Below are 22,182 nucleotides of genomic sequence, written 5' to 3'. Positions count from 1 at the left end.
CCCACCCTCCTTCCCCTGGCCATTTTTACTCCTGGAAGACCAAGTTGGTACTATTGGATATCATTACTCTCTGGCCTTCTTTATTGCTCTCTGAATTATTAAACTGCCCTTATTTTTTCTTACTGTTATTATTACTGCAAACAAGATCTGGGGAGCTTTCCTGGCACATGCTGGGATAGGGTTTAGCCACAAGCTAGTGGAAGACCTCGAGCTTGTATCGAACCCATCCTGGTAAGAATGAAGGTGAAGATGGACAGCACACATGGAAGGTTATGGTGAGTACATAACTTCTTTTTTTCCGCCACATAGGCTAACATTCCTCTTACACTGATTTTATCCCCCTCAATTATTTTTGGCTTTGTCCAGAAATCTTGACCAAGTAAGTCGAGAGGTACGGTGCTACCCAAAAACATTCAGATCTGAATTATTAAAATTGCTGTTATTTCAGCAAACCAGCAATAGAGTAATAGGCAGTTCATGTTGCTGCATTTGCATGGTACAATTTTTGTCTTTATCAGTGCCGTTTTCTGAAAGGGGCAAGAAAATTATCATTTTTTTCCAGTCTCAGTAGCTCAATGGGTAGCACACTAGCTTATGGTGCAGAAAGCTGTGGACTTAATTCCCACATCAGATATATTTTTTCCAGTCCTGACACCACAGTGCAGCATAAGGGAGTTGCTGTACTCCTGTGTGTGCCATCATTGTGCTGAGATGTTAAGCTGAGTCCCCCATTTGTCAAGAGAAGTAGTGAACAGGACAAGGAAGACAATTAACTCATTCATTCTGAGGGTAGCTTAGGTGGATCTAAAAGATTCACAGCACTTATCAAAAAGTGTAGGGGATGTTTTCCAGGTATTCTAGCCAAATTTCACCTAGCCAGTATGATATGAATACCACCTCAGGTCTCCCCATGAAAAGAGGCTGTTGGCCTAGTGGGACTAATCCAGTCAAAAAAGTATAAATAAATTGAATTAAAGTAAATGAATGAATTAAGTATTGGTTGCTGTTACATATCAATTATTTTATTATATTGTATGGTTACTATATCTTAATGTACCTTCTGCTGCTGTAAAGTGATCTTGGAATTCTTTTTCCATAGAATCTATTTCATGCCATCATACGAGTCATAAGGAAATAATTTTCTTTAACATTGATGTAAATAAAATGGCAGTAGTGTGAGGCACAGCGATCTTGTATAGCTTCTTGAACCTATTTTTCTTTTCCCTTTTTTGCTGGAATTAGTCTGATTTGTTTTCTCAGAGCAGCTTACCTCTTTAACAGTTGTTGTAAATGCTCAACCAAATAAACTACCTGAACTGCATATTTTAAAGCTTCCAATTTTTTGTCCAACTGCTGACAGACCCTCTCCCACAGTCTTTCTGCAGTACCATTGTAATCCAGGACTTAACTGACCACTCTTGCTTCTACTTCAAATAACTTTTAACAGGTATTTAAACTGGTTTGCTGTTTGCCAGTGTTTGTAGTGCGGAGTACAACGAGGAAGTAATGTTGGTAGTGAGAAAAGTTGATTCCCTGAAGAATAAGAATAAGATGCATAGACTGAGAGAAAGAAATATATTGGTAAATACAGAAATGTTTTCTGCACTGACATTAGCTTTGAGAAGCTAAGTAGTGACCATGGCGATCTGAGAAGACAGGAAATAACCACATACAGTGGTCTGAGAAGAAGTCCTGCTTGAGTTCACCAGTTTTCAACTCCCTTTGTCTTCCTTGAACCCCTTTTTCATTTCCTTTGATGCATTTTTCTCCATAGTTTTACTTTTGTACAGCTGCTGTTGATGGATATTAAACATTTCTCTTGTCACTCTGACAATGCATTTGCTCCTTCAGTGCTTTTTCCTTAAAATGACTGCTGCTTGTCAGTTGTGTGGCAGAAAGAGATACAAGGGCGAGTGTCATCCAAATAATCTGATTTGATTTCCAGACTAGTTGCTGGAGGAGCTGGACAGGGATGCTGGGAATAAGAGGTCAATGCCAATTCACCCATGGTGATGGTGGGGATGGTAGTTTGACCAGTTTCACCATTGCCACCTAGTGGATTCTGTTGGGGTTGCAAGTGACAAGAGATGAGGAATGCATACCCATCAAATAGCAATTTAGTATAGCTGGGGAAGAATTTGTAGCATTCCATCTATCATGTGAGGGGGAATTCTCAAATTCCCAAATCTGGCATTTTAGTTATGGGTAGCTAAACTAAGTAAAGAAACTTCAGTGGTTGCCTGAATAACCTTGCTAGTGAGGAATTAATGGGCAAGATAGGCAATGGGGAGAAAAGACTTAAAAAATTAACATCCCTTTTTTAATCTATCCCTCTCTCCCTCCTTCTCTCTTTTTTGCTCAAATTTGTTCCTAACCTCTGGTTCTGTTCTGTCTTTGTGAAGCATACTCTAAAATTTCATAGGTTCATAGTTAGGTACTAAACTATTGGCCCAAGGGCCTAAGTAAGCCTAGACAACAAGGTTCAATGGCTTACGCCACCCAAGAAAGTTATTTTCCCGTGCCCCTGTTGAGCAGAGCCACAGAAGTGATCCCCTACAGTTTTGTGCTACTTGTTTTGTCTTCTCAAAACTGGACTTGCCTTTTCCTCGATAAAACCATAACGGTTTGCCATTTCGGCATGCATGCCACTTACTGCCCATTGCCCCCCACACACACACACACACACACACACACACACTCAAGAATTGAAGGTGAATAGTTTTTAAAGGGCGTCCTTCATTTGAATCCACATAGAAAGGATATTCCACTCAGCTCCCTCCCCTGGATCTCAACTTCATTTAGAAAAAATTACGTTGTCACCTTTTCACCCAGCAGCTTGTGCTTCCCTCAAGTTTTGTACTTGGAAAATTGTTTTACTGGTGGCTGTTTCTTCTGCCAGAAGGGTTACTGAGCTTCAACCCTTATGGCTTTCTGTCCTTTTCTTATTTTCCATAAGAATTTGGTCCCTCATGGGGCTAACCCTTCTTCCATGCCCAAGGTAGTCAATTTTCTCTCAGTTAGGCTATTCATTTAATTACCTTCTTGCCAAACTCACAGAGCAGAGGTGACCGAGTTTTGCACTGCTTAGATGTGCACAGGCAACTAAGATTCTACCTTGATAAAACCAAAGATATTAGGAAAGCAGACCAGCGTTTTGTCTCCTTTCAGGAAGGCAAGTTGGGCAAACAAGTCTCAAAGCAGGCAATTCAAAGTCCATTTTCTTCGGTTATCGTCTTACATGGCAAGTCCTTGTCTTCATCTGTGAAATCACATTCTATCACAGCAATATCCTTGACTCCAGTGTCATTCTGGAAGCAGTTAAATGGCCCCTGTACATAAATTCACCAAATACAACAGAATGGATACCTTTTCTAGATGAAAGACTTCTTTTGCCAGATCTGTACTTCTTGGATTGGTAGATAACCCTCCAGTTTCTAGTTCATCCATCATAAACATCTTTTAAGCTTTGAGAAATGCCAAATTTTATTGGAATACTGCAACACTGACCTACGGAGAGAAGGACCTAGTATAGTTGTGTAAGAACTTACCATAGCAGTAGATGTCCAACTAAACACTGCTGCAGTATTGGATCCATCCTTCCTTTGTGCTGTCTTTATGTATCTCTATACACCCTATAGACTGAGAGGGGAGCATTTCCTTCTCCATTCCTTTTTGCTGAGCTTGTTTTTATTTTTCTCTATTACTCATGCTTTTCCATGGTCTCCAGGCTTTATATTGTCGAGGATCTTGTACTCCTAGATCCTCTTATATATCCCTATGCCCACATGCTTAGGTCATCTACCAGACATATCAGCATACATTGGAAGGTTTTTGGCTTTTGAGCACTAGCCAGATGTCAGGTTATCTCTGTGAAATTACCCACTAGTATCGGTAGTATTGGAATAATGCAGTAGTGATCAGTAGGATATATACTGTATTTACATAACCATACTGTGCACATATATATAATGTGTGTGTGTGTGTGTGTGTGTGTGTGTGTGTGTGTGTGTGTGTATATATATATATATATATATATACATACATACATACACACACATGGGTTTAGTATTTTTTTGAGTGAAACATTCAAAAGTTAAGCTTTGGTTAACAGGTGTGTGTAATCGAAAGTCCCCAGGTAGGGAGAAAGACCCCTTACCTCTGAGACTGTGCTATTTTGGAATTGGTATGTATAATTAGCAGGGGGTCAGAGGGGGCTTGCTCTCTAGCAAAAACACTTGCTTATAAATAGTAGCTTGCTGACGTTAATGTCATTTTGGATGTTGACACTGTGTCCATTTAGTGTGTGTGTGTGTGCGTGTGTGTATGTATATATATATATATATGTGTGTGTGTGCATGTATAGATTTACTTCTCGTCATTGAAATTACACATTTTTCGAACACCAAAAATCCAATTCCACTATAGCAAAAGTTCAATGAAAACTCAACGAGTGACACTCAACCAAAATGCAAAAACACGAAAATGTACACTGCAAACACATTTGCAGGGGGGCAAGCCACCCTGCACACTAGCTCACACACAGTAAGTGTATTCCATTACCTAACTCTTCCTCTATTCCTAACTGACAAATTACTATGCATAACTTTGTCAGCAAAACACTCTGCAATTCAATCACACTACACTTGTCACCCAATCCATTGTTCAGCAAAATGTTCTGTATTTTCTCACTCTTATATATAACAGCAGTATGTTTTGTTGAACAATTGTGTGTGTGTGTGTGTGTATATGTGTATATATGCATATATATATATATATATATATATATATATATATATATATATATATATATATATATATATATGTATCTATGTGTGTGTGTGTGTGTGTGTGTACAGTGGATATAAAAAGTGTACACACCCTTGTTAAAATGCCAGGTTTTTGTGAGATAAAAAAAATGAGACCACAATACATAATTTCAAAACTTTTCCCACCTTTAATGTGACCTATAACCTATACAATTCAGTTGAAAAACAAATCTGTTAAGGGAAAAATATAAAAAATAAAAAACATACAATCATACAAAAATATCTCAAAAACCTGGCATTTTAACAGGGGTGTGTACACTTTTTATATCCAGTGTGTGTGTGTATGTGTGTGTGTGTGTGTGTGTGTGTGTGTGTGTGTGTGTGTGTGTGTGTGTGTGTGTGTGTGTATATATGTGTATATATATTGGGATTCAGTGGTGTGGATATTGAACTCCTGTAGCCTGTAAACAGTGGTCACCAAAGAAGTTGTTTGTACTCCCAAGCAGCCACACAGTGAATGTTCAGAGTTTCATATCATAATAGTTTTATTTATTTATTTTTGTTAGCTTAGTTAGTCAGGGCTTTTGGAGGTCAGTGCAGAATCAGCATAGAGACGGAGATATCTGGAAGCCGAAGAAAATGAGAGGAAGAGGCAACATGAAAAGGATCTGCTGACTCTTTGCCAGGGTCATGGAGGTAATGGGGAAGGGAATAACCGAACCCCAGAAACATTAAAGGTCAGTAAATTTCTTCCACAGTTTACAGAGGGTGATAATTTTGATTTATTCATAAGTTTGAAAGGGTATGTAAACAGTATATGTTAACCAAGGCCTCTGGGTAGTATTCCTGCCCCCTTACTCCGTGGTAAGACTGTAACTCATATTTTTAAATCGTCTAATATTGATTGCTCAAATTATAATACTGTTAAAATTTGTTTATTACAGTGTTTTAAGTTAACACCCAAAGCTTAAAGAAAAAACGTTTTGTGAGCATAGACGCAAGACAGATAAAAGTGTGTGTAAATGTATTGCTGAGTTAAGCACTTATTTTCATAGATGGGTGAGTGGGTGTCAAGTCACCACTTTTGAAGGGCTTGCAGCCCTTTTGGTGAGGGAACACACCCTTAGCAGTTTACCTGAGAACATAAGAATTTGGTTAGCAGATAGGAAATGCAGTACTGCAGATGAGTTGGGGAAAAAGGGAGACCTATACCTAGCAAGCAGAGCATCACTGCACAGGAAAGGGATACCTAATGTTGCACATGGGTCTAAGGGATCCCGTGGTGGGCATCCTAAAATACCCCAACAGAGTCCGCCAGTAACAGGGGAAGCCACTAGTTCAGGTATACAGCCAGGATCAAGGGTTAAATATAACCAGTGATGCCATGTAGAATATAGATGTCGATGGAGGCAAGGTGGGGAACAGAAGGTGGGACAGCCAGTAAGTGGGAATGACAGAATGCCAGCAGTAAGTTGTCTGGAGACAACAAGGGTAGCAAACTACCACAAGAGGTTATATCCTGTCTTAGTAGGTGGGAAAGAGGCACTGACCTAACCATTGTGCAGCCTGCAATGGTTAAAGAGGGGCACTACTTGCTTAGGCAGTCTACTCCACTCAGAGCTTTAGAAGGGACCCCATTCCAAATACCTTTGGGTAGGGTTCACCTTGACTGGGAGGGTGGAAAAGGAAGTCAGCAAGTAGGTGTGTTTTAGGATATCCCTGCAGATGTCCTGATGGGGAAGATTTTGATAATGCAATACCATGTGTGCATGCAGTTACATGCAGTCAGGCTTGGAGACAAACACGTGTGTCTTGTAACCTGGGGGGACCCAGACAGACCACACACTTGAAGCCAGTACTGGTGAAGTGGTTCCTTCAGGGAGGGAGCTACCCTGTGGCAGTGAGACTGAATATGAGCTACTGCTTGTGGGTACTGATGTTCCCTTGGACTGAGTGACTGCGAGGGCAGAGGTGAGTAGTAGTACCCGGGCTGACAGTGAGGCACCGCTGTCGGAGGATACCAAACTTCCTGTGGCAGTGAGACTGAATGTGAGCCACAGCTGCTTGTGGGTACTGATGTTCCCTTGGACTGAGTGACTGTGAGGGCAGAGGTGATTAGTAGTACCCAGGCTGAAAGTGAGGCACCGCTGTTGGAGGATACCAGACTTACTGTAGAAGAAATGTGTGACTGGAATGCTCAAGTTAGAGAGTATGCTGTGGGGCACAGGTTATGGTTCTCATTCCTGTCAGGCACAACAAGCTTCAGGCAGCTTGAGAAGGGTCCCTTCAAAGTAGCAAGTAAGTTCAGTGATGTTAACTACATGGTAGAACTGCTAGGCAGGAGGCAGGGGCACAAACTGTACCATGGTAACATGTTGAAACCGTACCATGACAGGGAAGTCCCTCTGCTAAGTATTTGCAGTAGGAGGCAGGAAGAGTCTGAGGGGGATCTATGGCTATAGGGAGCCAGCCAGCAAAATCCCAAATTACTATGGTGGAGCGTAGGGTTGCAGGCATATGATATGACAGTGCAACACTGTAAGGGGATCAGCAATGCAAAGCCAGCTGGAATCTCAAGACAGGGAATGGGGTAATGTATTCCCAGATAAAGCTGATCGCTCTTGAGCAATGTTTCTCTAGCAACTGGCTTGAGTCTTTGAGGAGGGAAGAAGTGTGATGAAAGGAGATACTGCCAACCCAGCTTTCTGGAATTTTGTAAATAATTGTATGTCATTTGTGAATATCAACATGATTCATATAAGATGCTTATGTTACAAACAAATGTATTAGAACTGCATGTCATGTCTATATCAAGTTAGGTTTGTGCAGACGTGTGTTTGAGATATTTTATAAAGTGCTTGTGCTTAAAATGTATCCACAGCATGCCCTACTGGACAGAACATAGATAGAACAGAAATGTACATGCACTGTTGTAGCTGTTTAAAGGTATATATTTTAACAGTGAAAACTGGAACACAGGAGGTTAACTTCAGTCCAGCAAAACTTCAGAAAAATAGCTGAAATTAAATTATTTTATTGCATCTAGAGACAGAATGTCTGTACTAGGGAGTTTTCCATATTGTCTTTAAAGTGAAATAATTACTAGTTTTGTAATGTAAAAAAAAGACAAATATCTGAGGTCTATGTATTTTCACAGGTAGATGCTAAATAGTGCTAGCTTCAAGCAGTGGGGGGTGGTGGTTTCAGCTGGGATAGTCTCAGATGACAAGAAATTGTCATTCTGCAAGCTACCCAGCAGTAATATTTGAGATATTAATTTAAGAGGTCTGTTAGAGAGGTGCAGCATTCTGTATTCTGTCTTCTACCTGACAACAACTAGAAAATCAATTTACCACATCTACCTTGCACTTAAGAAAGTTAACTAGGGTATAGTAATTATCTGAGATTCAGTCAGGAATATAATGAAGCATAGTTTAGATGTTTTACTTTCTTTATTTGAGACTGTCCTGCAATATTGTTTTAAATATTTCCTGTGGTTTTGAACTCTGATGTCACTGTGAATATATACTGAGTATTTTCTTGTTCTTTTATTATTTATTATTAAATATATTTAAACATTTCATTGTGGCTGATCTTTGTGAGACATTTTTAAGTTTTGAGAGTACTTGAATATTTATTTGATGAACTGTGGGACACTCCTAATAGCCTGTCTCTTGGTCAAACTACCATTTGTATTAATATTAATATTACACAGTAAGATTGGGCACCCTTTGTTAAGGGCCTTAAAGTAACTGTTAAGAGTTGGCTGGTGACAGTTGTGATGCCCTTACACTGGCCCAGTAATCAAGGAGCTTCAATCCTCACCACTGGCAACAGCTAGAGGATGTACACACTGGGAGGATGACAAGTGCACACACATTAAAGTGCATTTTCCCTTAAGAGCACACAGAGATCACAGTCAGTCTGGGGCTGGTTTCTCCCTCTTTCTCCAGATCCCCAGTAAGACTCCCCACTGGCACAGCTATAGGGGTAAGATCTCAGCTGAGGGGCCAAGTCAAGACCTCCAGCACACACTCTGTCCAACCAGCACTTTGTGTCCCTGTTCAAGTTGCTGACACACACACAAACTGAGATTTGGTTTATTTACGAATGCGCACAGACCTGGGGAAGGCTGGCACAGGTTTACTAGCTATGTCCCCCTTCTGCCCAGATTATAAGGTAGTTCCACTGCCACCAACTACTACTTATCAGCAACTATAAGGCCCTTACAAAGGGTGCCCATTCCTACTGTGTAATGTTACTATTATCCCAATGGTAGTCTGACGACATGCAAGGCTATTTAGGAGTGGCCTGTACAGTGTCACTAAATACATATGCAAGTACTTTCAGAGCTTAAGTGCATCTCACAAATATCAGCCACAAAGATAGGTTTAAATATATTTAATAATAAAGAATAAAAGAACAAGACAATACTCAGTGAATCAACACAATAACTTCAGAGATCAGAATCACAGGAAATATTTTAAAATAACATTGCAGGACAGTCTCAAATAAATACAGAAAACATCGTAACTAATCTTCACTATATTCATAACTATATCTAAAAGAGATAGTATGCCCTAAAAACATGCTTACAAAGCAAGGCAAGTGCAGATGATGATGAGTGGATGTTGTCAGATCCAAAGACAAATACAAAATGCACAGTCTCTCTCTCTCTCTCTGAAATAGTTCCCAAATTAATATTAAACATTACTGCTGGGCCAGCTTGGATGACATAACTCTTTGTCACCTGACTTCAGTGCCCAAGCTAAACAGAAACGTAACAGAATGTAACATCTCTGTATGAGAAGTACATATCTGTCAGATCTTTGCAGATCTTGGAAGTTGTAAAACAATAAAACTTTTTTCTCTCCAAGACCATACAAAAAAAGTCTAGCTCTAGACATTTTTTGTTTATGGCCCAACTGTAAATTAACTTAACCTCAATTATTCTTACATTTTGCTGGTTAATCTTCTGTGTTCCAGCAGGGTACACTGTGGATGCATCTTAGCTCAGTACATGGCATACAGTTCTGTATTAATCATATCAATATTCACAAATGACAGAATTATTTACAAAATTCTAGATAGTTGGGCTGGCAATATTTTGCTATATCATATTTCTCCCTGCCCCCGAAAACTCCAGCTAATTTTTCAAGTGACCCTTGAGAAAGGTTGCTTGAGAGGGTTGAGCCTGTCTGAGTATACCTTACCCCATTCCCTGTCATGAGAGTCCATCTGCATTGGTATTACTAACCCCACTGCAGTGCTGCACTGTCATATATGCTTGCAACCCTAGGCTCCACCTTAGTAACTTGGCATTTTGCAGGCTGGCTCGATGTAGCCATGTTAAGGGATTGTGGTCTGTAACTACAGTGAATTTCCTTCCTTACAGATAAGGCTGCTGTTTCTGCAGTGCCCACACAATGGGTAGGCATTCCTTTTCTACAGCTGCATAGCATTCCTCCCTGGGTTGGAGCCTATGACTGAGACAGATGCTCTTCTCCCTCTGAGGAAACCTGGTTAAGTACAGCCCCCGTCCCATGGTTTGAAGCATCTACCTGCACAGCAAATTCTTTGCTGTAATCTGGACTGACTAACATAGGGGTCCTCCCAAAGCTCCTTTAAGCTTCTGGAATGCCTGCTCACATGCTGGGGTCCACAGTACCTTATCTGACTTGTTTTTCCTTGTTAGGTTTGTGAGGGAAGCAGCTATGGTACTATAACTGGAGACAAACTTTATTTAGTACCTTGCTGTCCCTAAGAATGCCCTCATCTGCTTTTTGATAACAAGGGCAGGCCATGCTTGAATGGCTTCCACTTTGCAAAGTTCTGGCCTGATCTTACCACTCCCCATTCTGTGTCCCAGGTAGGAGACCTCTGCCATACCCACCTGACATTTGCTGGACTTAGTTGTCAACCCTGCCCACTATAGTCTGCCCAGCACCTCCTTGACATGCTGAAGGTGCTCTTGCCAGGAATGGCTGCAGATAGCAATATTGTCTAGGTAAGCAAGGGCAAAATCTCCTGCTTCTGCTAGAATATGATCTACCAAACTCTGGAAAGTCCCTGGGGCATTTGTCTTCCCAAAGGGCATCTTCATGAACTCATATAAGCCAAAATGAGACACAAAGACTGACCTGTCGCTAGCACTAGGAGTCAAGGACACCTGCCAGTAACCCTTGGTAAGATCAGTGGTGGTAAGATACTTAGTCTCACCCAGCTGCTCTAGGGCTTCATCTGTCCTAGGCATGGGGTAAGCATCTGACTCTGTGTTGCTATTTTATTTCCTGTAGCCCACACAGACCCTGGTGCTGCCATCCTTCTTTGGTATCAGCACTACTGAGGAGGCCCAGGGACTGCTGGACTCCTGAGTTACCCCTAGTTCCAACATTTCCTGCATCTCCTCCCTCAGAGTCTGTTTGACTATCTCAGGCACCCTATAAGGGCCTGCTTAATAGGCCTTCAGGGTCCTGTATCCACCTGGTGCTGCACCAGGTTGGTACACCCTGATTTCCCAGAGACCATGCCCCAAAACTCCTGTAACACTGCTCTGATTTCTCAGCTTCAGTAGGGGATAGCTGCTGGGGCATTTCTACCCTTTCTACTGGGTGTCAGTCCAAGCCTCACTGAGGAGATTATTCACCAGATCCCCCGTCAGACTCCTCCTGCCATCCACTGCAAATACTCTGCATAAGGGCCTTCCTATCATGGTAAAGTTTCATCATGTTAACATGGTACAATTTGTGCCCCTGCTGCCTAGCAGTTCTACCATGTAGTTAACATACTGGCCTTGCTTACTACCTTGTAGGGGTCCCTCCTAGGCTGCCTGCAGCTTGTTGTGTCTGACAGGAATGAGAACCATTACCTGCTGCTCTACAGCATACTCTCTAGCTCGAGCATTCCTGTAATACCAGACCTTTAACTGCTGTTGGGCTTTTGCCAGGTTTTCCTGGACCAAGCCCATGAGTTCCCTGAGCCTTGTCCTGAGGTTTAGGACATATGCCACAACAGACTCCTTTTGGGATTCACACTCATCTGGAATCAAATCTAGAGGTCACCTCACCCTATGCCCATACAGCAACTCAAATGGTGAAAAGCCTGTGGATTCCTGAGACACCTCTCTGTAAGCAAACAAAGATTTGGCTGGTGACAGTTGTGATGCCCTTGCACTGGTCCAGTAATCAAGTAGCCTCAATCCTCACTACTGGCAACAGCTAAGGGACGTACACACTGGGAGGATAACAAGAAAATGCACAGTAAAGTGCAATTTCCCTTAAGTGCACACAGAGATCAGTCAGTCTGGGGCTGGTTTCTCCCTCTTTCTCCAGATCCCCGATAAGACTCCCTACTGGCACAGCTATATGGTTAAGATCTCAGCTGAGGTGCCAAGCCAAGACCTCCAGCACCCTCTCTGTCCAACCAGTGCTTCGTGTCCCTGACCAAGTAGCTGACAGAAACACACTTTGAGTTTTGGTTTATATACGAACACACACACACACACACACACACACACACACACACACACACACACACACACACACACACACACCTGGGGAAGGCTGACCCAGGTTTACTAGCTATGTCCCCTTCTGCCCAGACTATAAGCTAGTTTTCCACTGCCACCAACCTCTACTTATCAGCTACTATAAGGCTCTTAAAAAGGGTGTCCAATCCTACTGTGTAATGTTATTGTTATTCATATGGTAGTCTGACCAAGACTTGCAAGGCTATTTAGGAGTGGCCTGTACAGTGTCACCAAATACATATGCAAGTACTCTCAGAGCTTAAGTACATCTCACAAATAGCCACAAAGATAGGTTTAAATATAGTTAATAAATAAGAATAAAAGACGATAATATTCAGTCAATCAACACAGTAACTTCAGAGTTCAAAGTCACAGGAAATATTTTAAAACAACATTGCAGGACTGTCTCAAATAAATACAGAAAACATCTAAACTAATCTTTACTGTATTCCTAACTATATCTAAAAGCGATATTATACCCTAAAAAATTTACTTACAGAGCAAGGCAAGTGCAGATGATGTGTTGATGTTGTCAGATCCAAAGACAAACACAAAATGCACAGTCTAGCTCTGAGAGAGTTCCCAAATTAATATCAAACATTACTGCTGTGCCAGCCTGGATGACATCACTCTTTGTCACCTGTCTTCAATTCCCAGTCTAAACAAAAACTTGATAGAATTTAACATCTCTGTGTGAGAAATACGTAGCTCTCAGATATTTGCAGATCTTGGAAGTCGTAAAACAATAAAACGCTTTTACATGTGAAACACATTAATTCTCTCCTAGACAATACAAAAAACTTCTATCTCTAGACTTTGTCTGCTACTGAACTGAAACTGAGAGATAACATATTTTGTTTATGGCCCAGTTATAAAGTAACTTAAGCTCAACTATTCTTACGTTTTGCAGGTTAATCTTCTATGTTCCAGCAAGGTACACTGTGGATACATCTTGGCTCATTACATAACATACAGTTCAGTATAAATCATATCAACATTCACAAATGACATAGAATTGTTTACAAAATTCTAGATAACTGGGCTGGCAATATTTCCCTACATCACAACAGTGATAACTACCTTATAGTCTGTACAAAAGGTGGCATAGCTAGTAAACCAGGTGTGTGTGTGTGTGTGTGTGTGTGTGTGTGTGTCTGTGTGTCTGTGTGTGTGTGTGTGTGTGTATGTGTGTGTAAATCAAACCCCAGAGTGTGTTTATTTAAGCTACTTGGGCAAGGACATGAAGCACTGGTTCTGGTTGGACAGAGAAGGTGGTGGAGGTCTTGGCTTGGCCACTTAGCTGAGATCTCAAGTCTATAGTTGTGCCAGTGGGGAGTCTTACTGGGAATCTGGAGAAAGAGGGAGAAACCAGCCCTGGACTGACTGTGGTGTCTGCGTGCTGTTGAGGGAAATTGCACTTGATGCAGAAAGCTGCATCTGGAAATACTGTGTGTGTACCTTGTCATCCTCTCAGTGTATATCCCCACTGTTACCAGTGGTGAGGATTGAGGCTGCTTGATTACTGTTCCAGTGGTGAGTTGTCACAGACCCCTTAAGGCCATGAAGTGTTACATGGCTAAAGTCTTTTGTGGATACATTCAGGCCAATAAAGCCAAAGCCCACAAGCTGTGGGCATGCATGTTTCTGCCAGGGAGAAGCTATGTATGTACAAGATCATTTTGTGGAGATAATTTATTTTCCTGAACGGGGATGACAGAGGACAGGAAAAGGGCATATGAGACAGATTTTAGAAATGTGCAAAAGCATTTCTTCACATTGAGGGTTGTTGAGAGATGTAATGGGTTACCAGAATAGAGCATTGCACAGGTGGATTAGAGAAGAGATGAGATTGAAGCTAAGAAAGAAGAGAAGATGTAATATGGAATGCATTTAAAGGGAATCATAAATGGGTTTATGGTCTCCTCCTGCCATTAAACAAAGATAATGTCCTCTAATTGGATTTGTACATGCGTGGCACATCAGCTATGGACTGCAGAGGCGATGTTACAGAATGTTTGTTGTAATGGTCATTATAGAGCCCAGTCCAGCAATATAACCAGTTAGTCTGACTTAGTTAATACCAAGAATTTCAACATCAGTCATGTCCACCTTCTCAAGTTATAAATAAATTGAGGAGAATAAACCTAAAATTGATCTTAAAGCTACTTCTAAATAAGGCAGTAGTGTGATCGTCAAGATCAATATATTTTGGTAGTAGGATCATTATCTGTTCTTGTGCACATGAAGATACCAGTGACCTCTACATAAAGTAAGGTAGCAGGAGTATTTGTAAACCACATGTTTATTGCAGCTCAGTTTTTCAAGCCAGCTATCCAGATCATTATTGGCATCAGGCATGCTGTACTTTCTTGAGATGTAGAGAACTCGCAGGTTATAGTATTTAATTGGGGAACTGGGTCGTTTTGTCTGTCCACAGAGTATGGTTTGGTGTTTTGGTATTCAAGTGTCATTTCAATTTGTAAGGTACAGTGTGATGTTGGCTGAATTTATAATTGGGAAAAGCACCACAATTATATTATGTGCGAGTCCAGTCACTGTTTTGTTTGTAACTGTTTATAGTACCCAAGTTTCAGAAAGACAAAGTGTTTGATCTGAGAACAGATTTGTCTTTTTTTATTCTCTTTAAGTCATTGGCGAAAGAAACACAGACAACCAGAAAAATCAGAAGAGGCAGAAACTTTAGAAATAAGACCAGCAGAAAATAACAACATTGCAGCTGGAAATCAAGACACAATAGTATGAATCCAGTTTGTCTTGCAGAGGATGCATTCACATTGAAAGGTCAGTAAATGTTTACTTTAGAGATATGTATATGTTGTTTCTTTAAAGTTATTAAATATACTGGAAAATATGACCCCCTCCAATTAACAGTTATTCAACATTGTAAGTAAAAGTACTGTCCTAGCAACATATAAGTGTACTCTGGATGATCCTTACTGTGGTTTTATTTGTTTTTATTATCCAGATAATACAACTATATACTGCATGGGCCTTTTTTATAGTTGTGGTGTAGGTTAGACAGTAAAAATGCATGGTATAATACAAAGATGAGACAGACAAGTATTAGGTCAATGTAACAGGGTTCATCGTAATATAAGGTCTGAAGTAGTTTACTTCATTTGGTCTTCAACCTGTGGGTATCTGATCCGAGCCGGCAAATTCACTAGCATCTGCTCCGAGCTGCAAACTTCTCCCCTTACCCATAATACACCTCCACTACCTTCCAACCCCCAGATCTCATTTGCCACGGCTTGCCTGAAGCATCAAGATCTCCTGAGCTCCAAGTTAGTGAGTGGGTTATTTGCTTTTTAAGCAGCTTTGTCTTAAATTTTTGAGTGTTAGGTGTGTAGTGTAGGTTCCCTGTCCTCCTCACCTTGCTGGTGCGTCGTGTATTAGAAATTTTCCTGTAGTTGTTAGTGTTAGTTTGTTAGAATGTACTACTCCCCCTCCCCCCTCAGTGTTCTGTGTGCCTTGAGTGTGTGTGGTGAGTGGTTTTGAGTGGGAAACGGGTTATTTTTTCTTCTCCTTTTCCTTCTCTAGTTTGAATTTTTCTTTTGTAGAGACATGGCTGACCCCAAGCCTGCCTTCAGAAAGGTGCACTGAGTGTGGCCACAAATTGTGTCCTGCAGATGGCCACACTCTTTGTGTGATGTGCTTGGATATTGCCCATTTGAGTACTGATTGTATTATCTGCGCTGGTTTTAATCCGCACGCTGTAAAGGACAAGAAGGCTAAGTTGACCGTAAAAGGCATTTCTACCCACTTCTGAGGTGGCTGCCTCATCCACTGCTTTGCTCACAACAACTGCTGTGGCCACCTCTCCTTCCTCTCTTGCCCTTGCTTCTCCTCCCTCCCAGGCTGGTACTCAACTTCCTGTTTCTAAGCCTGTGGAATTAGAGTGCAGAAGGGGCAGAGAGAAGGAGAGAGAGCACAAAACGGACAAACACAAACCAGAGAAACGTAAGAGGTCTCCTGACCTTCCTTCTACTCCTGCCAAAAGTCAGGCTAGGATCCGTGACTTCCCTTGGCTCCGATCTCTGAGATTTTCCCCGGAGCTGGAGGAGACACGTCCTCCATCTAGGGCCTTGATTCCTTGACCCTCCAGGTCGGAGTCCCTGGCCTTGTCGAGCTACACACGTAGCTATCGGAAGTTGATATGGATAAAATGACGAGGAGGTTCATTCGTACTCAGATCCAGATGGCGGTCTTGCCAGCCCCCTCTCCCTCTGGAGGGGGGGGGGGCTCGCTTCCTTTTTTCACACCAATTTCTCCTTCTCCGAATCCATCCACCGGGTTTGAGTACTCAGATTCGGGGATGGCCTTAGTCAGGGGGTCGGCGCCAACGGTGCCTGTCTCCTAGATGCCAGCAGCTGCCTGGAGCATGTGAGATCAAACTAGTTCGGGTCCAAATGGCTCTCGGAGCCGGAGCATGGGTGTCTGATCTGAGGGAGCTGAACTTTTTTCATTGGCTTCGGCGTTGTCGGGCTAAGTTTCCTCCCTCTGAGCTCCTTCCACTTGGTCCGGCTCCGATTCTCGCATCGGATCCAGGGAGAGCGGTTTCCTTAATAGTACCCCAGGAGGCTTGTTCTCCCTCTGCGTTCAACTTGGTAGGAAGGGTTCTCTCCATTGGATCAAGACCCTTGACTATTTCCTCGGATTCCGCCCTGACTCCCTCAGCTCTGTCTACGAATCTCATCATTTTACCAGAGGGACAGCCCATGCTCAAGGACCACCAGGCGGTTCCCCCTGAGGAACAAGTGGCTTGCAAGTTCCCCCCTGGAGAGTCCCACCAGAGACGTGCCTCGCAAGCATATGTGGAAGAGGAGGCACTTGGACTCCTCTGAGTCCCTCACTGAGGACACTGATTTGGATGATGGGGAAAGTTCCCCCAGGTCATCTCCCGAGGATGTCTCCTTTGGAGACGTCATGGAAATCCTACGCCAGCAGGGAGGTCAGTCTGCACCCAAACCTTCTTCTGACGAATCTGTGTTCCTGAAGGCTTTCAGCAAGGGCCCATCTACTTCCTGGGTGTCCCCTCCTGCAGATCCCCTGGTGGACCTGGTCACCTCGTGGGCCTGGAAGGAGGTGGACACTGTGGAACCAATCCCTAAACATCCGGACAAGATCTTGAGTCCACCATCAGACAAGTGTGAAACAAGGGCTCCCCTGTAGATGCTATGGTGGTAGCAGCAGCCACAAAAAAGGAACTGGCCCAAGAGAGTTCCTCTGTTCATCCCCCTGACGAGAGTCTCTGATGATGGACCGCTTAGAGAAGTGGGTGTATGTGTCGGTGACCTTTTCCATCAGGGTGCTGAACTACTTTGCCCACATAATGAGACTCCAGTGCGACCTGGTCAAGGAACTGGCTGTGTCTCCACTTAAGTCCATGTCGCAGGAGGACAGAGACACGTTATCTGTGAGGATGGCCACTTTAAAAGCAGCCTCCAATATGTCCATGTGACTCCTTTCACATGCTACCGAAGGAGCGGCTAGGGCATCTGAGTCCCGCGTGTCCATGAGGCGCAACACCTGGCCCAGACTATGTCAGTTTTTGAAACCTTTCAAAGCATCTTTTGCCAACGCCCCTTATGACGGCTCTACTCTTTTTGGGAAGACCATCAAAGAGACTTTGCTCCAGAGTGAGAAGGATGGGAAGACACTGTCTGCCATTGGAATCTGCTTCTCGAACCCTCAAAAATCCTTTGCCCGGAATCAGAGAGGGCAAAGAAGATGTGGTTCCAGAAGTCACAGTATTCCCGGGACACTCAGGGCTGTTCTTCCCCCAGAGGCAGAGCGAGACAGGATAGACACCGGCCTAGAGGCAGAGGGGTCCAAGGAATTTTGGGTCTCGAGAACCTTTCTCGGACAGGCCTGAAAAGCAACCCTGAGGATTGCCTGACTGCTCTACTCTGGAGGCAGTCAGGGGTCGATTGTCATTGCACCTGGCGGCATGGGAGTCTGTAACTTCAGACCTCTGGGTGCTTCAGATCATATCCAGAGGTTACTCTATTCCCTTTGTAGTTCCTCCCAAACCTCCCAAACACCTCCCGGACATACCACCCATGCAAAGGAAGGCAGCAGCACTGGAAATAGCCAAGCTGCTAGAGAAACGAGCCATCGAACCCGTCCCCCCAGATCAGTCCGGATTGGGCATCTACTCCAGGTTCTTTTTGGTGCCAAAGAAAACGGGGGACATAAGGCCCATTCTGGACCTATCTACCCTGAACCTGTCACTTGCCAAAGAATAATTCCAGCTGGTCACATTACAGTCCATAATGCCGTACCTGCAAGAGAGTGACTGGATGTGCTCGTTAGACCTCCAGGATGCCTACTGTCACATAAGCTCCAGGAGGTTCCTCCGCTTCCGGCTAGGAGTCAATCAATTCCAATTTCGAGCCCTACCCTGTGGTCTCAGCAGAGCCCACGTGGTGTTCACCAAAGTGATGGCGGTAGTAGCGGCTCACCTGAGGCTTCAGAGAATTCAGGTCTATCCGTACCTGGACAATTGGCTCCTCACTGCTCCCACCATGCTTCTACTTTCTCAAACTAGGGATTATTTCTTAAATCTTGCTCTTCAATTGGGGATTACAGTCAACACATCCAAATCACTTCTAATTCCCACCCAGGTGATAGACTACATTGGGGCAAGTATAGACACACTACAGTGCAAAAGTCTTCCTGACCACGGAGAGAGTACAAAACATGAGGATGCATGTCTCCCTGATCTACCGTTCTCTTCTTCCCTCAGCAGAATCAGTGCTGAAGGCCTTAGGTTCAAATGCGGCAAGCATGACGCTTCTTCCATGCACCCGGTTACACATGCGAGTACTACAGTGGACACTAGCAGTACAATGGTCCCTGCTGAATCTTCCATTGTCATATCCAATACACCTCAGTCGAGTCTGCAGGTCATCCCTTCTGTGGTGGATGTACTCTCAGGAAATCTTGGAAGGACGACCTTTTGTTCCAGCCCCTGTCCAAGTCACAGTGACCACGGATGCCTCCCAACTTAGGTGGGGGAGGGCATTGTTTGGGCAGGATAGTTTAAGGCCTGTGGTCCCCTGTCAAGACCAGTTTGCACATAAACGGTCTGGAGATGAGGATGGTCCTTTTGGCATTGCAGGCCCTTCATGCCTTTCTTCCTCTGGGAGCCATTGCAATTCAATCAGACATGTCAGTGGTCTGGTACGTCAACAAACAGGGCGGGACCAGATCTTACCCCCTTTGTCACGAGGCCATGAGAGTGTGGGAATGGGCGATCTCCACCAGTCACTTTCTCATAGCAACTCGCATTCCAGCACGGTCCAACATTTTAGCGGACAGGTTAAGTCGGACTATTCTGATGCCTTATGAGTGGACTCTGAATAATTCAGTAGCAGAGCAGATCTTTCTGGAGTGGGGTCAGCCTTGCTGTCATCTCTTCGCATCTCCTTCCAACACGAAGTGCAGCAAGTTTTTCGCTCTGAACCCCCTGCCGGGCGAGTCCCCCCGAGACGCTGAAGTCCTTGCTTGGCCTTCTGGTCTTCCGTATGCTTACCCTCCAGTACCTCTTATTCCGAGGTTTCTACAGGAAGCTTGTCGATTAGGGAGCAAAGTGATCCTCATTGCCCCATTTTGGCCTTGCCAGGTATGGTTTCCCTTCCTTTGGTCTCACCCTCTGGCTCCGCCTTGGATCTTGGATCCCGTTCAGGATCTTATTTCACACCCATCGGGAGTTCCTCATCTCAGCTTCAACAGTTTGAAGCTCACGAATTGGCTGCTCCAGTTCCCATGATTGCTAGGGCTCCTGGATTATCCTCTTCAGTCAGTCAGGTCTATTCTGGTGGCTGCTCATACGTCTGCCACCAGGAAGATTTACCGCAGCAAATGGAGATTTTTCCTTTTGGGCTTATCAAAGAAGTTTAGATCCTTTCACGGCTCCTATTTCTGCCATTCTCAACATCCTAGCCAATATTTTTCAACAAGGAGGAAGCTCTTCTACTATGAAAGTTCAGTTAGCTGCCATCTCTCATTTTCATGTGGATGAGAATTCTGCCTTCCTGGCCTCTTCCAGACTGTGTATAGCCTTTATTAAAGGGGCTTTTCTGTTACACCCCCTGGTCAAGGATCCTGTTCCTCCATGGGACCTTACTATGGTTCTTCAAGCTTTGGTCCCTCTGCCTTTTCACCCTGCTGCAACCACAGATCTTAAGTTCTTGTCTTGGGAAAGCAGCATTCCTGGTAGCTATCACCTCTGCTAAAAGGGTTTCACAACTGCAAGCTTTGTCCATTAAAGTTCCAAATATGATTTTCCATAAAGATAGGGTTTCCCTTCGGACCAGTCCGTCCTTTCTTCCCAAGGTTGCATCACAAGTTAACATCAATCAGATCATTAACTTACCTGTTTTCTTCCCAAATTTTGCTAAGAAAATGGAATACAGACTCCACTTGTCGGATGTTCATAGACAGTTACGATTTTATTTACACAGGACAAAAGACTTCATAAATCTGATCAATTGTTTGTGTCCTTCTCCAAACCCTTTTTGGTTAAACCAATCTCCAAGGTCACTATTGCTAGGTGGATTTCCTTGTGCATCCTTCAGGTCTATAAAGATAAAGGTTTGTCTTCTCCGGGTCAGATGAAAGCTCATTCCATTAGGTCGATGAGGAGTCGGTGGCCTTTTGGTCTAGAGACTCATTGGATGATATTTGTTCTGCAGCTACTTGGTCCTCATCTCATACCTTTATTTCTCACTACAAATTGGATTTGACTTCAAGAAGGAGAGCATCCTTTGGTTCTGCGGTGCTCCGGAATATCCTTCCTTGAGGGCCACCCAGGAGTTTAGTAGCTGGGGGCTCTGTCCCACAGGTTGAAGACCAAATGAAATAAACTACTTCAGATAAAGAAGTTATGTACTCACCATAATGTTTCATCTGAGTAGTTCTACTTCATTTATCTTCAACCGTCCCTCCCTCCTTCCCCCTGTCCTTATCATTTGAACAGCCTGTTGGCTGTAGTTTTAAGTCATAAAGTATTCTTCAGGTTGGGCTATCAGTATAAGGGTCAGCAAACTCGATCTGGGGGTTGGAAGGTAGTGGAGGTGTATTATGGGTAAGGGGAGGAGCTTGGAGCTCAGAGCGGATGCTAGTGAATTTGCCAGCTGAGATCCGATACCCACAGGTTGAAGACAAATGAAGTAGAACTACTCAGATGGAATGTTATGGTGAGTACATAACTTCTTTATTTCTTATACTGTCACTTCTCTACCAGTTGCAGACTTCTCTGAGCAGATCTTAAGCATCTTGCAGTTTATGAAATAGCACTTAAGCAGTAATATGCTATTTTTTGCTTATAATGAGTCTTGAGATGGTCTGAGAAGAAAGATAACTTGATTATTTCCCTTAGTTTTGAAGAACGGAATTCAGATCGTTTGAGTTTTAATGGATAAGGCACGAACAATGTGTAATAATTAGTAAAGCTACACTGTGTGGGAAGGTGTCCAAATGGAGAGAGATGATGAAATCTACAAAAAAAGAAGAGTAGTATTAATGGAACTAAATTCACATTCATCCTGGGGCCATGGTGAGTGCCTTCATGTGGTGGGCCCTGTTTTCACAAAATCTCAGCAAGATGATATATGACTGTTTTTTTTTTTTTTTATATAGCGTATATCACGGAGAGAGGTAGGTTAAAAAAAGACTGCTGGGTGCCCAATTCTGCTGTATACACTGCTGTCAGGACTGGAAAGTAATGGCAGTGTAGAATCCTCAAGACATGGAAACATTCTAACAATGGGATTAGGCCAGGCTCAGGGGGAGGATGCACAAAAACTGGCAGGCAAAATCAGTCATAAAGATAACAAGAGTGGACGATTGAGTATAAGGAAG

The 22,182-nt window shown here is 43.2% G+C and overlaps 1 protein-coding gene across 3 annotated transcripts in view; it reads left to right on the top strand.

Annotated features, from left to right (window-relative positions):
* LOC122800942 (probetacellulin-like) overlaps positions 1–22,182 on the top strand; it is a 717,852-nt gene that overhangs the window by 555,526 nt on the left and 140,144 nt on the right. For all 3 annotated transcript variants that reach the window (XM_044070325.1, XM_044070324.1, XR_006364659.1), the window contains one exon: positions 14,943–15,096. In XM_044070325.1, coding sequence (XP_043926260.1) covers positions 14,943–15,057 — 115 coding nt within the window. In that variant the 3' untranslated portion in view covers positions 15,058–15,096. The remainder of the gene's footprint in view (positions 1–14,942; positions 15,097–22,182) is intronic.

This window comes from Protopterus annectens, chromosome 4.part1 (assembly GCF_019279795.1).
Source record: "Protopterus annectens isolate FY-2018-M chromosome 4.part1, PAN1.0, whole genome shotgun sequence".
NCBI classification, from domain to species: domain Eukaryota; kingdom Metazoa; phylum Chordata; order Ceratodontiformes; family Protopteridae; genus Protopterus; species Protopterus annectens.
The sequence above is the reverse complement of the archived record's forward strand: the minus strand, read 5'-3'. Positions and strand labels throughout refer to the sequence as shown.